Below are 14376 nucleotides of genomic sequence, written 5' to 3' on the forward strand. Positions count from 1 at the left end.
GTTACAGTTTCACTTAAACATCTGTATTTGTAGAGTCAAAATCCAGCCTAAACTGGCATGGTCTACACAGAGCATCTTCTACTTGCCATCTCAATAATTAGACACACTTCAGTATTGGTAAGGAAAAATAATAGTTTAACCAAAATGGTAGTTACATAATACAAGATCACTATTTGAAATACCTGTTAAGAATCAGTTTTAAATTGCTGGAGAACAAAACAGGAAGAACAGAAGCCACTCCTGGTTTTTGTTTGATTGGCCCAAAATGAACAGAATTAGATGTAGCAATCATGTATGGGAGAGGTATTTTTGAAAGGTAGTACATTTACCTTGAAAAGCCTTGGTGGTTTTTAAAATTTACTTTCAACTAAAACTAAGCTAAGCTTTTGGAATGTGTGACGAAGCAATAATTCTACCTCTGCTTTCATTTTCATCCTGGGCCTGGAAGCTCAAGTGCTAAAGTAGAATTTAATAAAACTTGTTCTCATGATATAGCCAGTGAAACCCACACAGGCTGCTGCACAGAGCTGATAGATATCCTGGAGGGAATGTAAAAGGGTGAGGGAAAAGGGATTTTTCATAAGAATTTTTCTGTTCAGTATTCAGCGTTCAGCTGCAGTATGTCTGGACTGAACCTGAAGCATAAACGGTGCGGGCTCAAGTGGTTCAGTCTGTTTTAAAACTAAAAGACAGCACACAGTTCTGTCTCCATTCACATAAGAGAGGCAAAACAAATACATTTTAAAGCCAATAGAGTAGAATGCTTATTCCATTGACTATATACAGTACTGTACATTATATCAACTACACACATCTAAGACAATTAACCATACCAATAATTGCTAAGAATATTTTTTAAACTATTGTAATTTATTTTTTTTCTGAACTGTAGCGGAATAAAATCAATCTGAAATGTCTATGATCATGCAGTTTACCAATGTCATGTCAATACTGGTGAAAAAGTTTGGCAAAAGTTAATTTTTTTCTATTCAATTTTTCAAAGATGGCATATATGTTTCTGAAACAACTGTGATATAAAAGCAAAAATATAAGATTTTTCTTAGATATATTTAGTTAATAATGTTGAAATGGTATAAAGCAAAGCAAGACAAAGAAAAAAAGTTGGTGAAATAATATTTTCAAGAGAATCAGTTTCTGTTGTTACTCAAATACTAAAAATACTGTTAAATACCATAAATAGATGTAAAAAATTCAGATAAGACCTTAAAAAAATAGGAATTCTTTAAATATTGTTTATAAATCCTCAGTGCTGTTTATCAGTGATGTATATGTCATTTTCCCATGCACTTTCAGCTTTTATATGACAGCCTAGTAGATAAACCTTTGTCCTGTTGCCCTCTCTTACATAAAATGTTCAGTGACATTTTACAGAATCGTGCTTCAAGAACACACCATTTTGCAACAAAAAAATACCTTTGATCAAGACTAGTTTTTTTGGCTTATTTTATTTGGTTTTAAAACTAACTTTAAAACTCAGTGAAATATACTGCCTACATTTCTTGATTTCACACGTAGAAATATGAGTATCCTCTGTATTCACCAATGTATGTAAAAAGTATAGCAACAGATGGTATAGAAATCATGCATTTCCATGTAGAAAACAGATATTGTGTGTGTAATGCAACAGGTCAAAATACTTTTAATAGAACTTTTTAAAAAGAAAAAGGTCACTGTCTTTCAGAAAATACTTTTGCTTTCTAAGAGACTTTGGCTTCAAAGAGACTCGTTCAAATGTGAAGAAGAAAAACGTGTGTCATTTAGACATCCAAATCCTTTTCTAATTAACTAATAAATGGCTTATTAGCAGACATTAACATGCACCTTACTGAAGCTGATTAAAATAAAAAATGTAGACACAGAACCTCTGCTGCTGTTACGTTCATGTGACAGCACTGAAGTGATCTAACTGAAAGGTTATGCTATTTTTTCTAAAGCAAGAGTTGGCAAGAAAAGAAACAATTGGAAGAACAGAACTGATTGAAGAGGATAGAGAACAGGTGCTAAATTCTACTCAGATCCTCTTCAGAACTGAATCAATAAACATGGCAAACTTATAGCAGAGGTGTTCCTTACCAGCTAACATTGATTTCCTTTGGCTATTAGAAATAACAGCATCCAGTAGATCATATTGGCAGCACAATGCTTATACACCCTGATTCTGAAAAAGTTCTCCGTGTGTTTGTGCATGTGCACGTGCACATATACACACCTGTGAGTTAATTTACAATGATGGATAGTGTCAGGGGAATTACATTTCACTACCATCACAACTCCTCCTATTATTCCTCTGAAAAACACCAAGAAAAATTGTCATCTTTGGAGACCTATAGTGAATATCACTAGCAGACCTAGTCAGATATTTTAACAGGTTCATATTCTGCCAAGAAAAACAGTGAACTTGAAAAAAATCAGAAAACTGTCAGTGCTTTACTCCTTCACTTTTCAGAACAAAGCATTTAAGCTTATTTTTACATCAGTATTTGCTCCCATTGTCTTAAAAATAATAAAACAAGCCACATTTGAAGCAAAGGAAAATCTCATTTTTTTTGTGCAAGATTGCAAAATTTCATTTTCTTACACTGGAAATTTTCAAAAATATTTCAGAATTTTCAGAAATTTCAAAATCATTTGCAAAATCAGTATATTTCCACAAGTCAGAGTTCTCCTAGTCTGGATACTATCTAGGATCAAACCACAGCTGCTTTATCTGCTTTAATATCTAATACCTACCAGGATTCACCTGTTTGAGATACTTAGTTTATCTTCTCAACAAGGTGATTGCTAAGGTAGTAAATTTAGTACTTCAGTGTGGAAATTATCATCTTTTCACAAGCATTTTCTGTTTGAGATGTTTTAGGGTACTTCATTTAAGTACTTAAGATTTATTGGCTTTTTTTTTTAATAAACAGAGCTGTGGAGGGAAAAATAAGCAGGAGACAGAGGCTGTGTAATTAAATCATACTGTGATTTCTCTCCATAGATGCCTCTTCTGAAAATAAGCAAGCAAACACAAAAAGTCTTCAAATTACAAACTATTGGTTAGTTTATCTTGCATACAATAAATTCAAAATAGATGTTCTGAAGAATGAAATAAGTACTCTTACAGGGCAGTGAAGGACTTGAGCCAAACCTCAAAGCACTACTCAAGCAGAAGTGCTTGGCAGTACCTGACAGAATTTATTCTTTAGTGATAAATCCTATGAATCATTGTTACAAGATGATGGATTTAGTCAGAGTAAATACTGCCTTTTCAGTGATTCAAAACCATCCAGCTGGGCACACTTTTTAGCATATGGAACAGTTGTCTTGTTCTGTAATCTTTGTTTATTTGACTCTCCTTAATATTTGTTGAACACTGTCATTTTCTTTCTTAAACTAGACAGTAAAATCTTCTGAGTAAGATCCATGTACTTTTGTGTTTTGTTTTGGGTTTTGTCCATTGCAAAGCTATCGCAATTTTTTCTGAAGCCTTGTTGTGCAGTGCAAATAAAAATTAGTATATGTCATGTACATAATGCAGTCCTGTAAGCTTAAGAATACAACAGCATGCTTATCCAGCCTTTCAAATAAAACTGCTGCTCATAGAGTCCTTCACAGCAGTATTAATCTTGGGTGTTAAATTTCAATGCCATAGAGGCCAGGAGTCATTCACACTTGCAACAGCTAAGAGAGAAATACAACACTGACCCAAATCAGGAGAAAATGCTGCTACAGTAAAACTTATTTTATCCTTTAAACATCTCTCTCATAAATTTCCATATACAAAGCTACTACTGGAAAGTGAATATTTTGCTAATAAGAAACATGAGCTACTCACCAACGACATCATCCCTGGCAAATAGTGCATTTCTGAGCTAGCTTCACTGCATGCTTTAGCTTACTCATTATTAAATATAACATTTATCAATTATTGTTAAATTATATAATTTTAAAATTAATAGAATATGTTGAAAACACTTGCAATTAATGATAAAGAGCATTTATTTTTTTACAATTGGACTTTTACAAGTTCTACTTTTTCTATATTTGGCTTTGAGTTTTTTCAGAACACTACTTTAATAAGAATGTTAATAGGTGATAATCAGTTGACAGACAGATCTACTTAGATTTTAAAAGTCTTTGAGTGAGGTGTCTAAATAAGAGCACTGAATAAAACTGCAGACATGAGATAAGAGGGAAAGTCCTTGCACAAATAATTCCTCAAAAGACAGGAAATAAGGTCTCTTCTGTAAATCATCAGTTCTTCAAGGAAAGGAAGTCACAGAGATTTCCTGTTCCACACATATTTATGCTGGCCCACTTGTTGGTCAGTGTAATAATAAACTTCTTATAAGGAGTATGAATAATCAGCTCACCAAATCTACTTACGATACCAAGTTGTTCAAGGAAGAAATGAGGAAGGGCTGATACTAAAGACTTTCCAATACTCAGTAGACAGGCAATACAAAGATAGATGAAATTCATTATTCATAAACAAATAGTCTTAACTTCACATACATGATGATGATCTCTGAGCTGACCAATACTAGTGTTACGTCAGGCAGGTTTTTATCGTTTAATGCCTACTAGCGGTTAAACAGCAAAGTCACTGTTAGAATTTGCTAGGAAAGGAATAGAGAACAAAGCAGAGATCATCATATACTATGAAGCATAAACTGTTATAAGAATCATAAACCACTGCATACCTGCATTTTGAACCTTTTTTCCCCATCCCAAAGTGAATAAAGAGGAATTTGAGAAAGTTTAGAGGAGGACAAGATGAATGATCAATAGTCTAGAAGGGCTTTTTCACGGCCTATTCAAATTAAGTAGGACTCTTCAGTCTGGACAAAAGAGAGCTGATGGGCAATGTGCTAGAGGCTTATGAATGTCAAAGAGATAATAAACAGGGATCAACTGCTCTTTCTCTCTCTCTTCAAACACAAGAACTGGTAAATAATAATTGAAGACAGCATCGGAAGATTAAAAAGAAAAAAAGGTGGCAGCCTTCCCAAAACAGGCAATTAATCTGTAAAATTCCTTGATGCACAAGGTAGCAGTTTTCAGAAGTTTATGTTTGTTGATGGAAAAGCTAGAAAGCTATGAGATCGTTATTAAAGGATAACTAAAAAACACAGAAACCACAATTAGATAAGCAAACGATCTGCAAATTATCTGAGACTGGGGAAATACTTGGCGTATCATACACTCTTGCCATGTTCTCATACTGATCTTTAGGTGTCAGCTTTTGGTCACTGTTAAAGACAAGATAACCTTGGTCAGCCTAAACTTTAAAAAAGTACAGTATTTTTATAGTGTCATGTTAAAAACCGAAATTTCCAGCCATGCATTTATGTACATTGCTTTTAAAGATTTGATTAAAAAAGGGATACTACTAGTAATATATACCTCAGGAAAGATATGAGCTTCCAATTGAAAACTATGACCTGTGTAATATAGCAAAACTAGCATAGTGTGCTGGGTAAAATCTCTATCTATGCAAAAACGCAAAGGAACTTGGTAAAATTGTCCTTAACACAACGTCCATAAACCATGGACAGCAATGAAGTGCATTGATCGCAGGAACAGCGGCCACAATGTGATTCTGCCATTCAGTCTCAGTTCTGGCCCTCCCCATGCTCATAGTTGTGAAAAACCTTTCCACAGAAAAGGGCAATCAACATGCAAAAAAGGTCAGGATGGCAGCTATGTTAACCAACAATTTCACTGAGCTGTATTTGAAAATTGCTGCCATGTGGCATTTAGACGAGAGATGTTAAATCTGCTTCATCCATTTTGGTCAGAATAATGACTTGTCAAATTTCATCACTTATCTGACAAGATCAAAGTTTTGCCTGTCTTTACTGAAGATAGTTTGGGTGTTTTTTTCCAGCAACAGGAAAGATATATTGAACATATTCCCAAATCATCTTCCTTTAGTTAAATGAATTCTCCCTAATGCAGTCAAAAAGTTTAATCAAATGTGAAATACGTAAATGAAATAAGAAAGAATTATGACGTGTTCCCTGAATTAAACTTCTTACTTTAACAGATAGAGTAATTCTTCTTTCTCACTGGCAGAAAGATAACTGTGAGAATTACCTGACCAGGCTTTGCATTCTCACAGACGACTACATCATACTCTCTGGCAAGTTCTGGAGGGTTGTCATTGACGTCCAGGATCCTAACACCAACCGGAACATGGCTCACTAGCCCAGGATTGTCTGCAAAATACATAAGGGCGTATTAAGCCTTTTGAGATGTTCAAAATTCTGTGACATTTTCAATTTAAACATGGTTTCTTAACACAGTAACTGAATGAGAACTAGATACAGCTGCAAAAATTTAGGTAGCAAGATACTAAAAGATATTTGCTGTGTATCATTAACTGTTTTGAAAAACAATTAAGAAAAAAAAAGAGTGAAAAGTATAGTATGACTCCTAAGTCGCTGTTATATTAAAAAAAATGCAAGTTACTCTGAAACTGAAGTGGGAGAAAGTTGTTTGAGTTATCATATACTGTCACACTGTATGCTAAGAAATGATCAATTGCTTTGTAATGAATGTGAAAGGGTCATCACAGTATTGAATAAAATCTAATACAAAAAATTTTAAAACCTTTATCTCAGTCCCTTAAAGAGTTAGTAAATGAAATACCAAAATATTAAGAAAATATGAATGTATAGGCACACATATAACTTTCCCAAGCTTAAGTTCACCTTCCTCACAAGTTATGCTATTACACAAAGTAGTTAATGAGTCTTGCTTTAGCAGTGACATACCAGTATGAAAATAATGTTTAAATAACAGTGTCTTAGGCTGTGATCTGTACTTGTGTGAGAGCTCACTGTCAAAAAACACAATGAATAAAATCCTTTCAATGAGAATACACTTTCCATGATAAAACTGATAAAAGTAATGTGTAATTCCCTTACTAAGATTTTATTTTGTTGAAAAAAATTATCTATTAAAACTTTTTATAATTAGCCAAAATATACCTTGTAAATTCTGTATAAGTATGAATTGGTTTGATGACAAACTTCATTTTACTTTCACCAATGAAATGAAACTATTAATAGAAAATAGCAAAGTCAATTTTTTGAATGCAACAAGATGGAAGAATATGGGGTCTTATACACTGACATTTTAAAAGTGCATGTCCCTGTGTGTGCTCAAGAGAACCAAACCAAACCAAACCAAACCAAAACAAAACAAAACAAGAACATTAGGAGTCTAAACCTCATTTTTCATGGTTATTTTGATCTTAATTAATCCACAACACATATCTGCCATAAATAGTAAAATGCCTTATATTTGCCATACCTTTAATGGCCTCTGCTCAGAATTCTGAAAATCATAGATTAGATACATCTTAAGATTCAAAGCCATGAGTAATGTAAAATCCCAATGAAAGAATATTTGAGAATATTGAAAATGTTTTTAATAAAGTGAGAGATTTATCCTTCTCTGTTTTCTCTTGGGATGAGAGCCAAACAGCCTGGAGCCTAGAAGTTGTCTTCAGATTTTTTACATTCTCTTTTTACCTAATACGTCTATGATGACCTGATGATTTTAATTCACTTTTGGAACTTAGTCAATATCCCCATAAAATGTCAACAGAAAGCACCTCAAAAAAGTCAACAGAAGAGAAAGATTTAATTGAGGTAAAACAAGAACCTCTATTCACAATTAACATTAGCATTAGTTATTTCAAGAACAAACTCAGAAGACATTTATTATTTGCAAGAAGACTTGCAAATTCTATTATCTTGCTGAAATTTTCCTCAACTTAGTATTTTCTGTTTTACCTGAAAACTATGAATATTTTTCTAACAAATAAATTAAGGGACTGAAGAAGGCTATCTCAATTGTGTTCATGTGAGACTGAAGCTTTCCATTATTATCAAGAAAACACTTTTAGTGGAAAACTTTGAGAAATGTTAAAATGATGCATATATATGAAGTGAAGGTGAGGAAAAATGACACTTGGTTGTTCACAGAGTAGTTGGGAGAAAGAAATCATTCATCTCCCTTTATTCTTATTACTGAAGGAAGCAATCTTCTCTCCAAGAGACAATTTGCAGAATGAGTATGAACACAAAAAGATGTTTGATCCTTCCCTAGAGGAAGATCATGAGATTGTGCAGAACAGCACAAGCAGTAGAGACTGAATATTTCTTATTGCACACTGAAATGTAGCTTACAAACCCATTTAGGTAACTTCCTTTGTCAGTGTCATCTGACAACTCAATTACAAAAATCCTGTAATTACTGTTACAGAAAATGATATCTAGCAATAGATGATCTAGAGATGATCTATGACTCAAAAGGAGATTTGTTCTTGAGGCTTTATTCAGAAGGCTCATAATTTGTGAGGTATATGAACTAGAAAGTGGTATAAATTAAAGCAGAGTAAAAGAACATGGAAGGCAGAGATTACAGTAAAGGGTTGAGGTTGAATAAATCCATTTGGGAGTAGGTACATTAACTATGGTGAAGGAATTGAAGATTTTAATACTAGAGAAACCCCTAAGAGTTTTTTGCCAGAAGGCAAAAGAAGTTGTGATTATCAGATAATCATAGGATCACTGAAAAATCTTAGTTGAAAGAAACTTCTGGACGTCACTGGTCCAGTCTCCAGCCCAAAGCAGGGCCATCTTCAGAACTATAAGGGGGCGCAATACATCTAAGATGAAGGAAGCAAAAAAGCACGAAGAGCACAAGAGAAAGGGTATCAAAGAAAGAGAATTGTTCTGTAGGACTGGCATGTTTGGAATAGTTACCAGGGAAGGAAAACCAAACTTTTTAGTCCAATGTATGGAAAAAAATGGTAAATACTTCTGTTTCAGTACAATGTATCAGACCTCTTTGCCCCATCTTGAATGTGTCCTCTTGTATGCCTGTCGCTACTACCCACTGCAGTCTTACTCAAGTCTGTTAAATATGCATTATTCTCACAGAGATTTCATGTAAATTCAGAGAGTTTACCTTTATTTGTTCTGCAGCTGCTTTGCAGTACAAAGAATTCATAGACGCCTTACCAGTTCAAAAGAGTTCTTAATGCACAAGGCATTACAAGTATCTTTCTAGAAGCAGTTACCTCATGGGATTTGCAGGCAAATTTCTATATTGACAGCCTACTCAATACAAAATGCTAATACAGAAAGTATTAACACTAATCAACAAAAAAGTCTTGAAGTTTGTCAGATTGTTTATACTACATAGATGTGCATGCAAGATGATGGCACGATTTACAATGGTGAAAGAGTATGAGAATGAATTAAGAAGGACCTAATGAACTTTTACTTTTAGGTTTTATTTTATTTATTTATTTTTGTTAATTAGACAAATTTATTGCAGCAGTTTGGCAGATTTCCAGTTTTAAGATAATCAGTGCTGACATGTATTTCAGGCCTGCACATTATAAAACAGCCAGATCCATTCTGTGTCTTATTACAATTGTGCCTCAAGAGTACATTTTTCAAAGTGAATGTTCACTGTTTTAAGGGATTACTGAAGTAGAAACATTGCTCTGATTCACCTACCTTAGGGACTTGCTTTCTTATGCTTGAGACTTTTCCCAGAATAAATAGTTCTTCTGCCAGAATACTAAATATCTGTGAAGTGAATCAATTTATTGAGTATCAGCCCCTCTACCAGCAAATCCTCTGTGAACCTACAGAAGTCCCTATCCAGGTCCAGTCCAGAGTCTTGAATCTTCTGTTTCATTAATTTCTGTGGGCAAGCTATAGAACTCCTATATAAGAAGAAAGCTTCTTTTTAATCCAGATACCTCTGTCTGAGACTTCCCATCCTTAATATAAAAAAAAACAAACATGGATTTCATAAAAATAAATTCTAACTGAATGACATTCAGAATAAGAGTCTTGACATCTGCAGTATTTTGTGGGGTTTTTTTTTTGTTTGTTTGTTGTTTCTTGTTGTGTTTTGTTTTTTTTTAAGATAAACTGGTATACTTAAACATTTATTTTTATGAAATCTGAGAGAATAATTAAACCCAGAGATAGCCTGAACTATTTTTAAAGGGTGAAGGATTTTACAGAAAAGTGGAATAATTTTACATGTTTTCATAATCTAGAACAAAAATCTTCATCTATTTTAGGATTAGAATGAATGCCTATGCTTTTGCATCATCAATATTAAATATTAATCTTAATCAGTACAACACCACTTCTTTTTTTTCCTCATTTTGACACCTTTTCAAGACCTCATGAGGCAAGTCAGTGTGTAAGAGGCTCAACCAACTACCTATTCTGGTACTTTTTAAAAGAGAAAGAGAAAACACTCATCATGCTCCTCTAATGATGATTAGTTTTGACACATTAGAAGACTAAACATAGATCTAGGAAGGATAAAATATAAAATAACTAAAATGATGAAAGAATGTCTAGTATATAAGTGAGACTGGTAATATGCAGGAGATACTGGGTTTGATTCAGGGTGGTGTATATGTGTCAAATTAAATTTTTTGGCACGGAGAAAATTATGCAGAATCTAGTAATAGGTGTAACATTCTATTCTGCTTTCTTAAGGTAGTGGGTATTTTGAATATTGTTATCTGAAGTTGGCTAGATAATGTTCTTTTTTTCTTGTAGCAAAAATTTGACTTTTCACTGACAAACACAAACCTGAAGATACAGATAATTTATCTTGGATCATGCCTGGTGCTCATCTCCTGAGTAAATAAAGACGCCACCAAATATACTGGTTCTGTGGCCAGAAATGTGTCCGTATTGAGATTCTGGTACTGATTCACAAAGCTCTGAACAGGAAAATGTCACATGATCCCAAAGACTGTCTCTTCTTCGTAGACCCACCTTGATAGCTACCATCATCAGGAAGATTGCATTTGCCAGAGCCCAGGGGAGCAGGTGCATGAACTTTGTTAAACACAGGCCCAACTGGAACACCAAGGAACGTCAGGAAGAGCCATACCTTATACTGTCTTACAATGACAACATTCATAATATCACTCCCCAGAGAAACAGAAGAGAATAAAATCCATCATGCCTAGAACGAACAACTAAACCAAGATAAGCAGGGAAATAAGCATTGAATTTGGAATTAGAAGCATCACTTTTTGAGCAGGATGGAGAACTAGCTGCCTATCAACAACTGGTTTTTTTGAATGGTCTTCTGTAAGCTTTCATTATTGCATTGATAAATACATGTAAAAGAATAGCAGATTCTGCTAGAAATCAGATTATTATGATTTTATGGTCCATTAGTAGGCAACTTGCCAAGGCTGAAAATAAACCGTATATCATTGGAAAGTTTGAACAGGGTACCAGTATTGTGTCTAGCTCTCATCACTAAAAAGATATCAGATATACATTTTGCCACTACTCCAGAAGCAAAATAGTTTTACAACTTGGATCCTGTAGTTTTTAAAATCTACTGTAATCCGGTCCATATTTAGGGAAATACTTTTGTTTCTTGGAAAATTTAAGTGGTTTTACCAATACCAAAACTCTTTCAGAAGCTAGCTAGTGGGAAGGATGTAAGTGAGGCCAAAGATGAAGAATGAATGTGACATTTTCTTGTTGGGGCAGGACTTAAGCTAATATTTTTATGTCTGCTTCTGTAATGTATCTATATAGGTAATCATAAATGTAGCAAAACAATACGTAAGACAAAATTTCCATGTGCTGATGTCAAAACATCTGAGAGATTTTAATCATTTAAGTATACTCTCTGTTGTTAAAAGAAAAAATTAGTTTTGAAAAAAAAATATAGACCAAAAATTACTCTAAGGAAATTTTATATTTAGTGTAAGAAAAAATACACTTCAAGGAAAAACTAAGATACAAAACTAGTAACAAACTCACTGATATTAAATGAACAATTATCTTCTTGTCCACTGGATACAGAGGATTAGCAGATTATAACGCTGTTACAGCACTTTGTTCTGATATAGGTTACTTCTTTTAGGTGTTGAAAAGGGTTCTTTTTTAATATTGATTATTTAACACAAGGGATTAAAGTTATTCTTCATTATGGGAAAAAGTTTAAAATGAGAAAAAAAAAGGCCATAAATTCTGTTTTTTTTCTTTTTAGCTTTCAGTGCTATATGCCAGGAAGATATTACTCCCTGGACTTATCTCCTTCAGGCAATGCATATGCTACTTTCATATGTTTTGAAATAAACAGAAATGAACTGTGTATTTTTGTCTTTTGATTCTACTTTTTGTAAAGTAAATCAGCATGCCTCATAATAGCTTTAACAAATTTATTCTGTTTACTTTACATTTCCACTCCATCTTCAGGTCTCATTCTCCATATGACAGTCTCATGTAATGCAATCAGAAGTAACATATATTTTAATCTCCTAACAAAATCTTAGGAATTTTCTTCTGCTGCAATGCAACCATAAGATATGAAAATGAACCAGCAAACTCTTTTTATAACTTGTTATTCATTGACAGTAATATGAGGTGGCAATATCCATGTGCACCTAAAGAAAACATATAATTGCAACTCACTCTAATTATATACTTTATCTGTTTATTTAATGTAATTATGGGGCTTTCTATATTTATTCAAAATCTCAAGAGGTTTTATATGTCACTGCTGTAAGTTACTATTTCTCTGGTTTTCCTCCTAAATGTATCTCTTTCCATTATTGTTTCTGTTTCTACCAAAACTTATTGATGAAAAAACTGCTTATGTTACAATTAGAACATGCACTTTAATGTTTTTACCCTAATTTTTGCAAGATAACTGTTCCAAACTCTTATTCCTGAGCTGTCCTGCCTTCTCACATATCCTAATTTTGAGCAGTTTATTGGACCTCTATGAAAAAATATCTGAAAGTCATTTCTTTGTGTAGTTTTTGTAATGTCTGTATTTTCCTGAGGTCATTTCAATACCACATCACAGAGTACTGCATATGTGTCAATGAGATATTGCTCCAACTCAACACTCAACACTTATTCTCTAAATCTGGTGTGAGGAATGTGCATGGAGAAGCGAATACAGAAGACAAAAACAAAGACAAATATCTTATTGTGTATAACAGCCTTGGAAACTTTTTATTTGTAGAATCGATTGCATAATGCTATCTCTTAAGTATTTTTATTTATAATACACTGTGGTATCAAAGCTCTGTATGTGCAATATCCTTTCACGTGGTCAGTTTTTACCATCTCTTGTCATCATTTCTTTAGGTCTGGGGGATATGAAAGAACCTGGCTGGTACCCTATTATTTCAGTTCTCCTGTTCTCCACAGCCCCTCCACAGCTTTACAGATTAGGAATACTTTACAGAACCTTCCAAAGTAAGTTTGAGCATTCATTGCATTCAAGTTGATCCTTTACATAAGTAGTGGGAAGTTATCTGCATTGCTCTTCTTGGCCACTGCAGAGCATTTTGGAGACACTCAGGAACTCCATAACTTCATCCCAAAAGGATCAGTGATCTAGTGAACCCAGAAATCTGTTTTACAAACTGGCAATTACCAGCTGCATAAGAGAAATATGTGAAAAATACTCAATAGAAGGTAACTCATAAATCTCTGAAACTTTTGGATCTGCCCTCAAATATAAGAAATTATCTTCCTTTCAAAAATATCACACTTCTTATTACAAGCACAGATATTCTTATTATCCATCTAAATGTCCAGTACTTTATGAATCCCAGTAATCTCTTGAAGTGAACATCATCTGAAAGCCATATCTAGAAGCTAGTCTGCTCTGTGTCTATTGAGCAGATATTGAACATACTCAGTTTGGTTGTTAGCATTAATATCTAAAAGGAGTTTCCTGACAGTTTTCCTTGCTATATTTCTAAGTAGAAATTTCTAGTGAAAGCTATAATCCTCACTTTGATTCTCAAATCAAGACATTCTCTGATTCCTTCAATCATCAGTGTTCATTTCTCTCTGCAGCCTTCATTCCTTCTGACTGAGCACAAAGACTTCAAGGATACTATTATTTGTCCTATTTGCAGCACCGCTTTGAAAATTTTGAAGTACATGCTTATTTTTCTAATTGAAATTGGCTTTGGAACTGGCAGAAGTCCATCCATTTATATTTTAGTGCCACCTTTCCCTTGCAGGGGCTGTGATTTGGGGTTTTGCTGTTACTGTTGGTTTTGCTTTTGTTATCAGCACTACTATATGCTAGAGAAAACCCTTGATCGGATAATCCACAATTATTTTTACAACCACCTAGTTTCTATGATAATACATCACTAGTTGTGAGAAATAGTTGTCCTTTTTCTTTTCCACATTCAACACAGTTCTCATTATCACAAAATAAATGGTTGAGGTTGGAAGGCAACACCATATACAGGTAAGTCCAACTCTGTGTTCAAAGCTGAGACAACTAGTGTACATTGCTCTAGGCCATGTCCAG

General features: G+C 33.8%; 1 protein-coding gene across 1 annotated transcript in view; it reads right to left on the bottom strand.

Moving 5' to 3' along the window:
* The window catches only part of LOC104539401 (cadherin-18-like), a 38261-nt gene that overhangs the window by 13889 nt on the left and 9996 nt on the right, over positions 1–14376 (bottom strand). The window contains exon 3 of the mRNA XM_010182911.1: positions 6103–6224. Within this exon, the coding sequence (XP_010181213.1) occupies positions 6103–6224 (122 nt within the window). The remainder of the gene's footprint in view (positions 1–6102; positions 6225–14376) is intronic.

This window comes from Mesitornis unicolor, unplaced genomic scaffold (assembly GCF_000695765.1).
Source record: "Mesitornis unicolor isolate BGI_N332 unplaced genomic scaffold, ASM69576v1 scaffold26634, whole genome shotgun sequence".
Classification (NCBI taxonomy): domain Eukaryota; kingdom Metazoa; phylum Chordata; class Aves; order Mesitornithiformes; family Mesitornithidae; genus Mesitornis; species Mesitornis unicolor.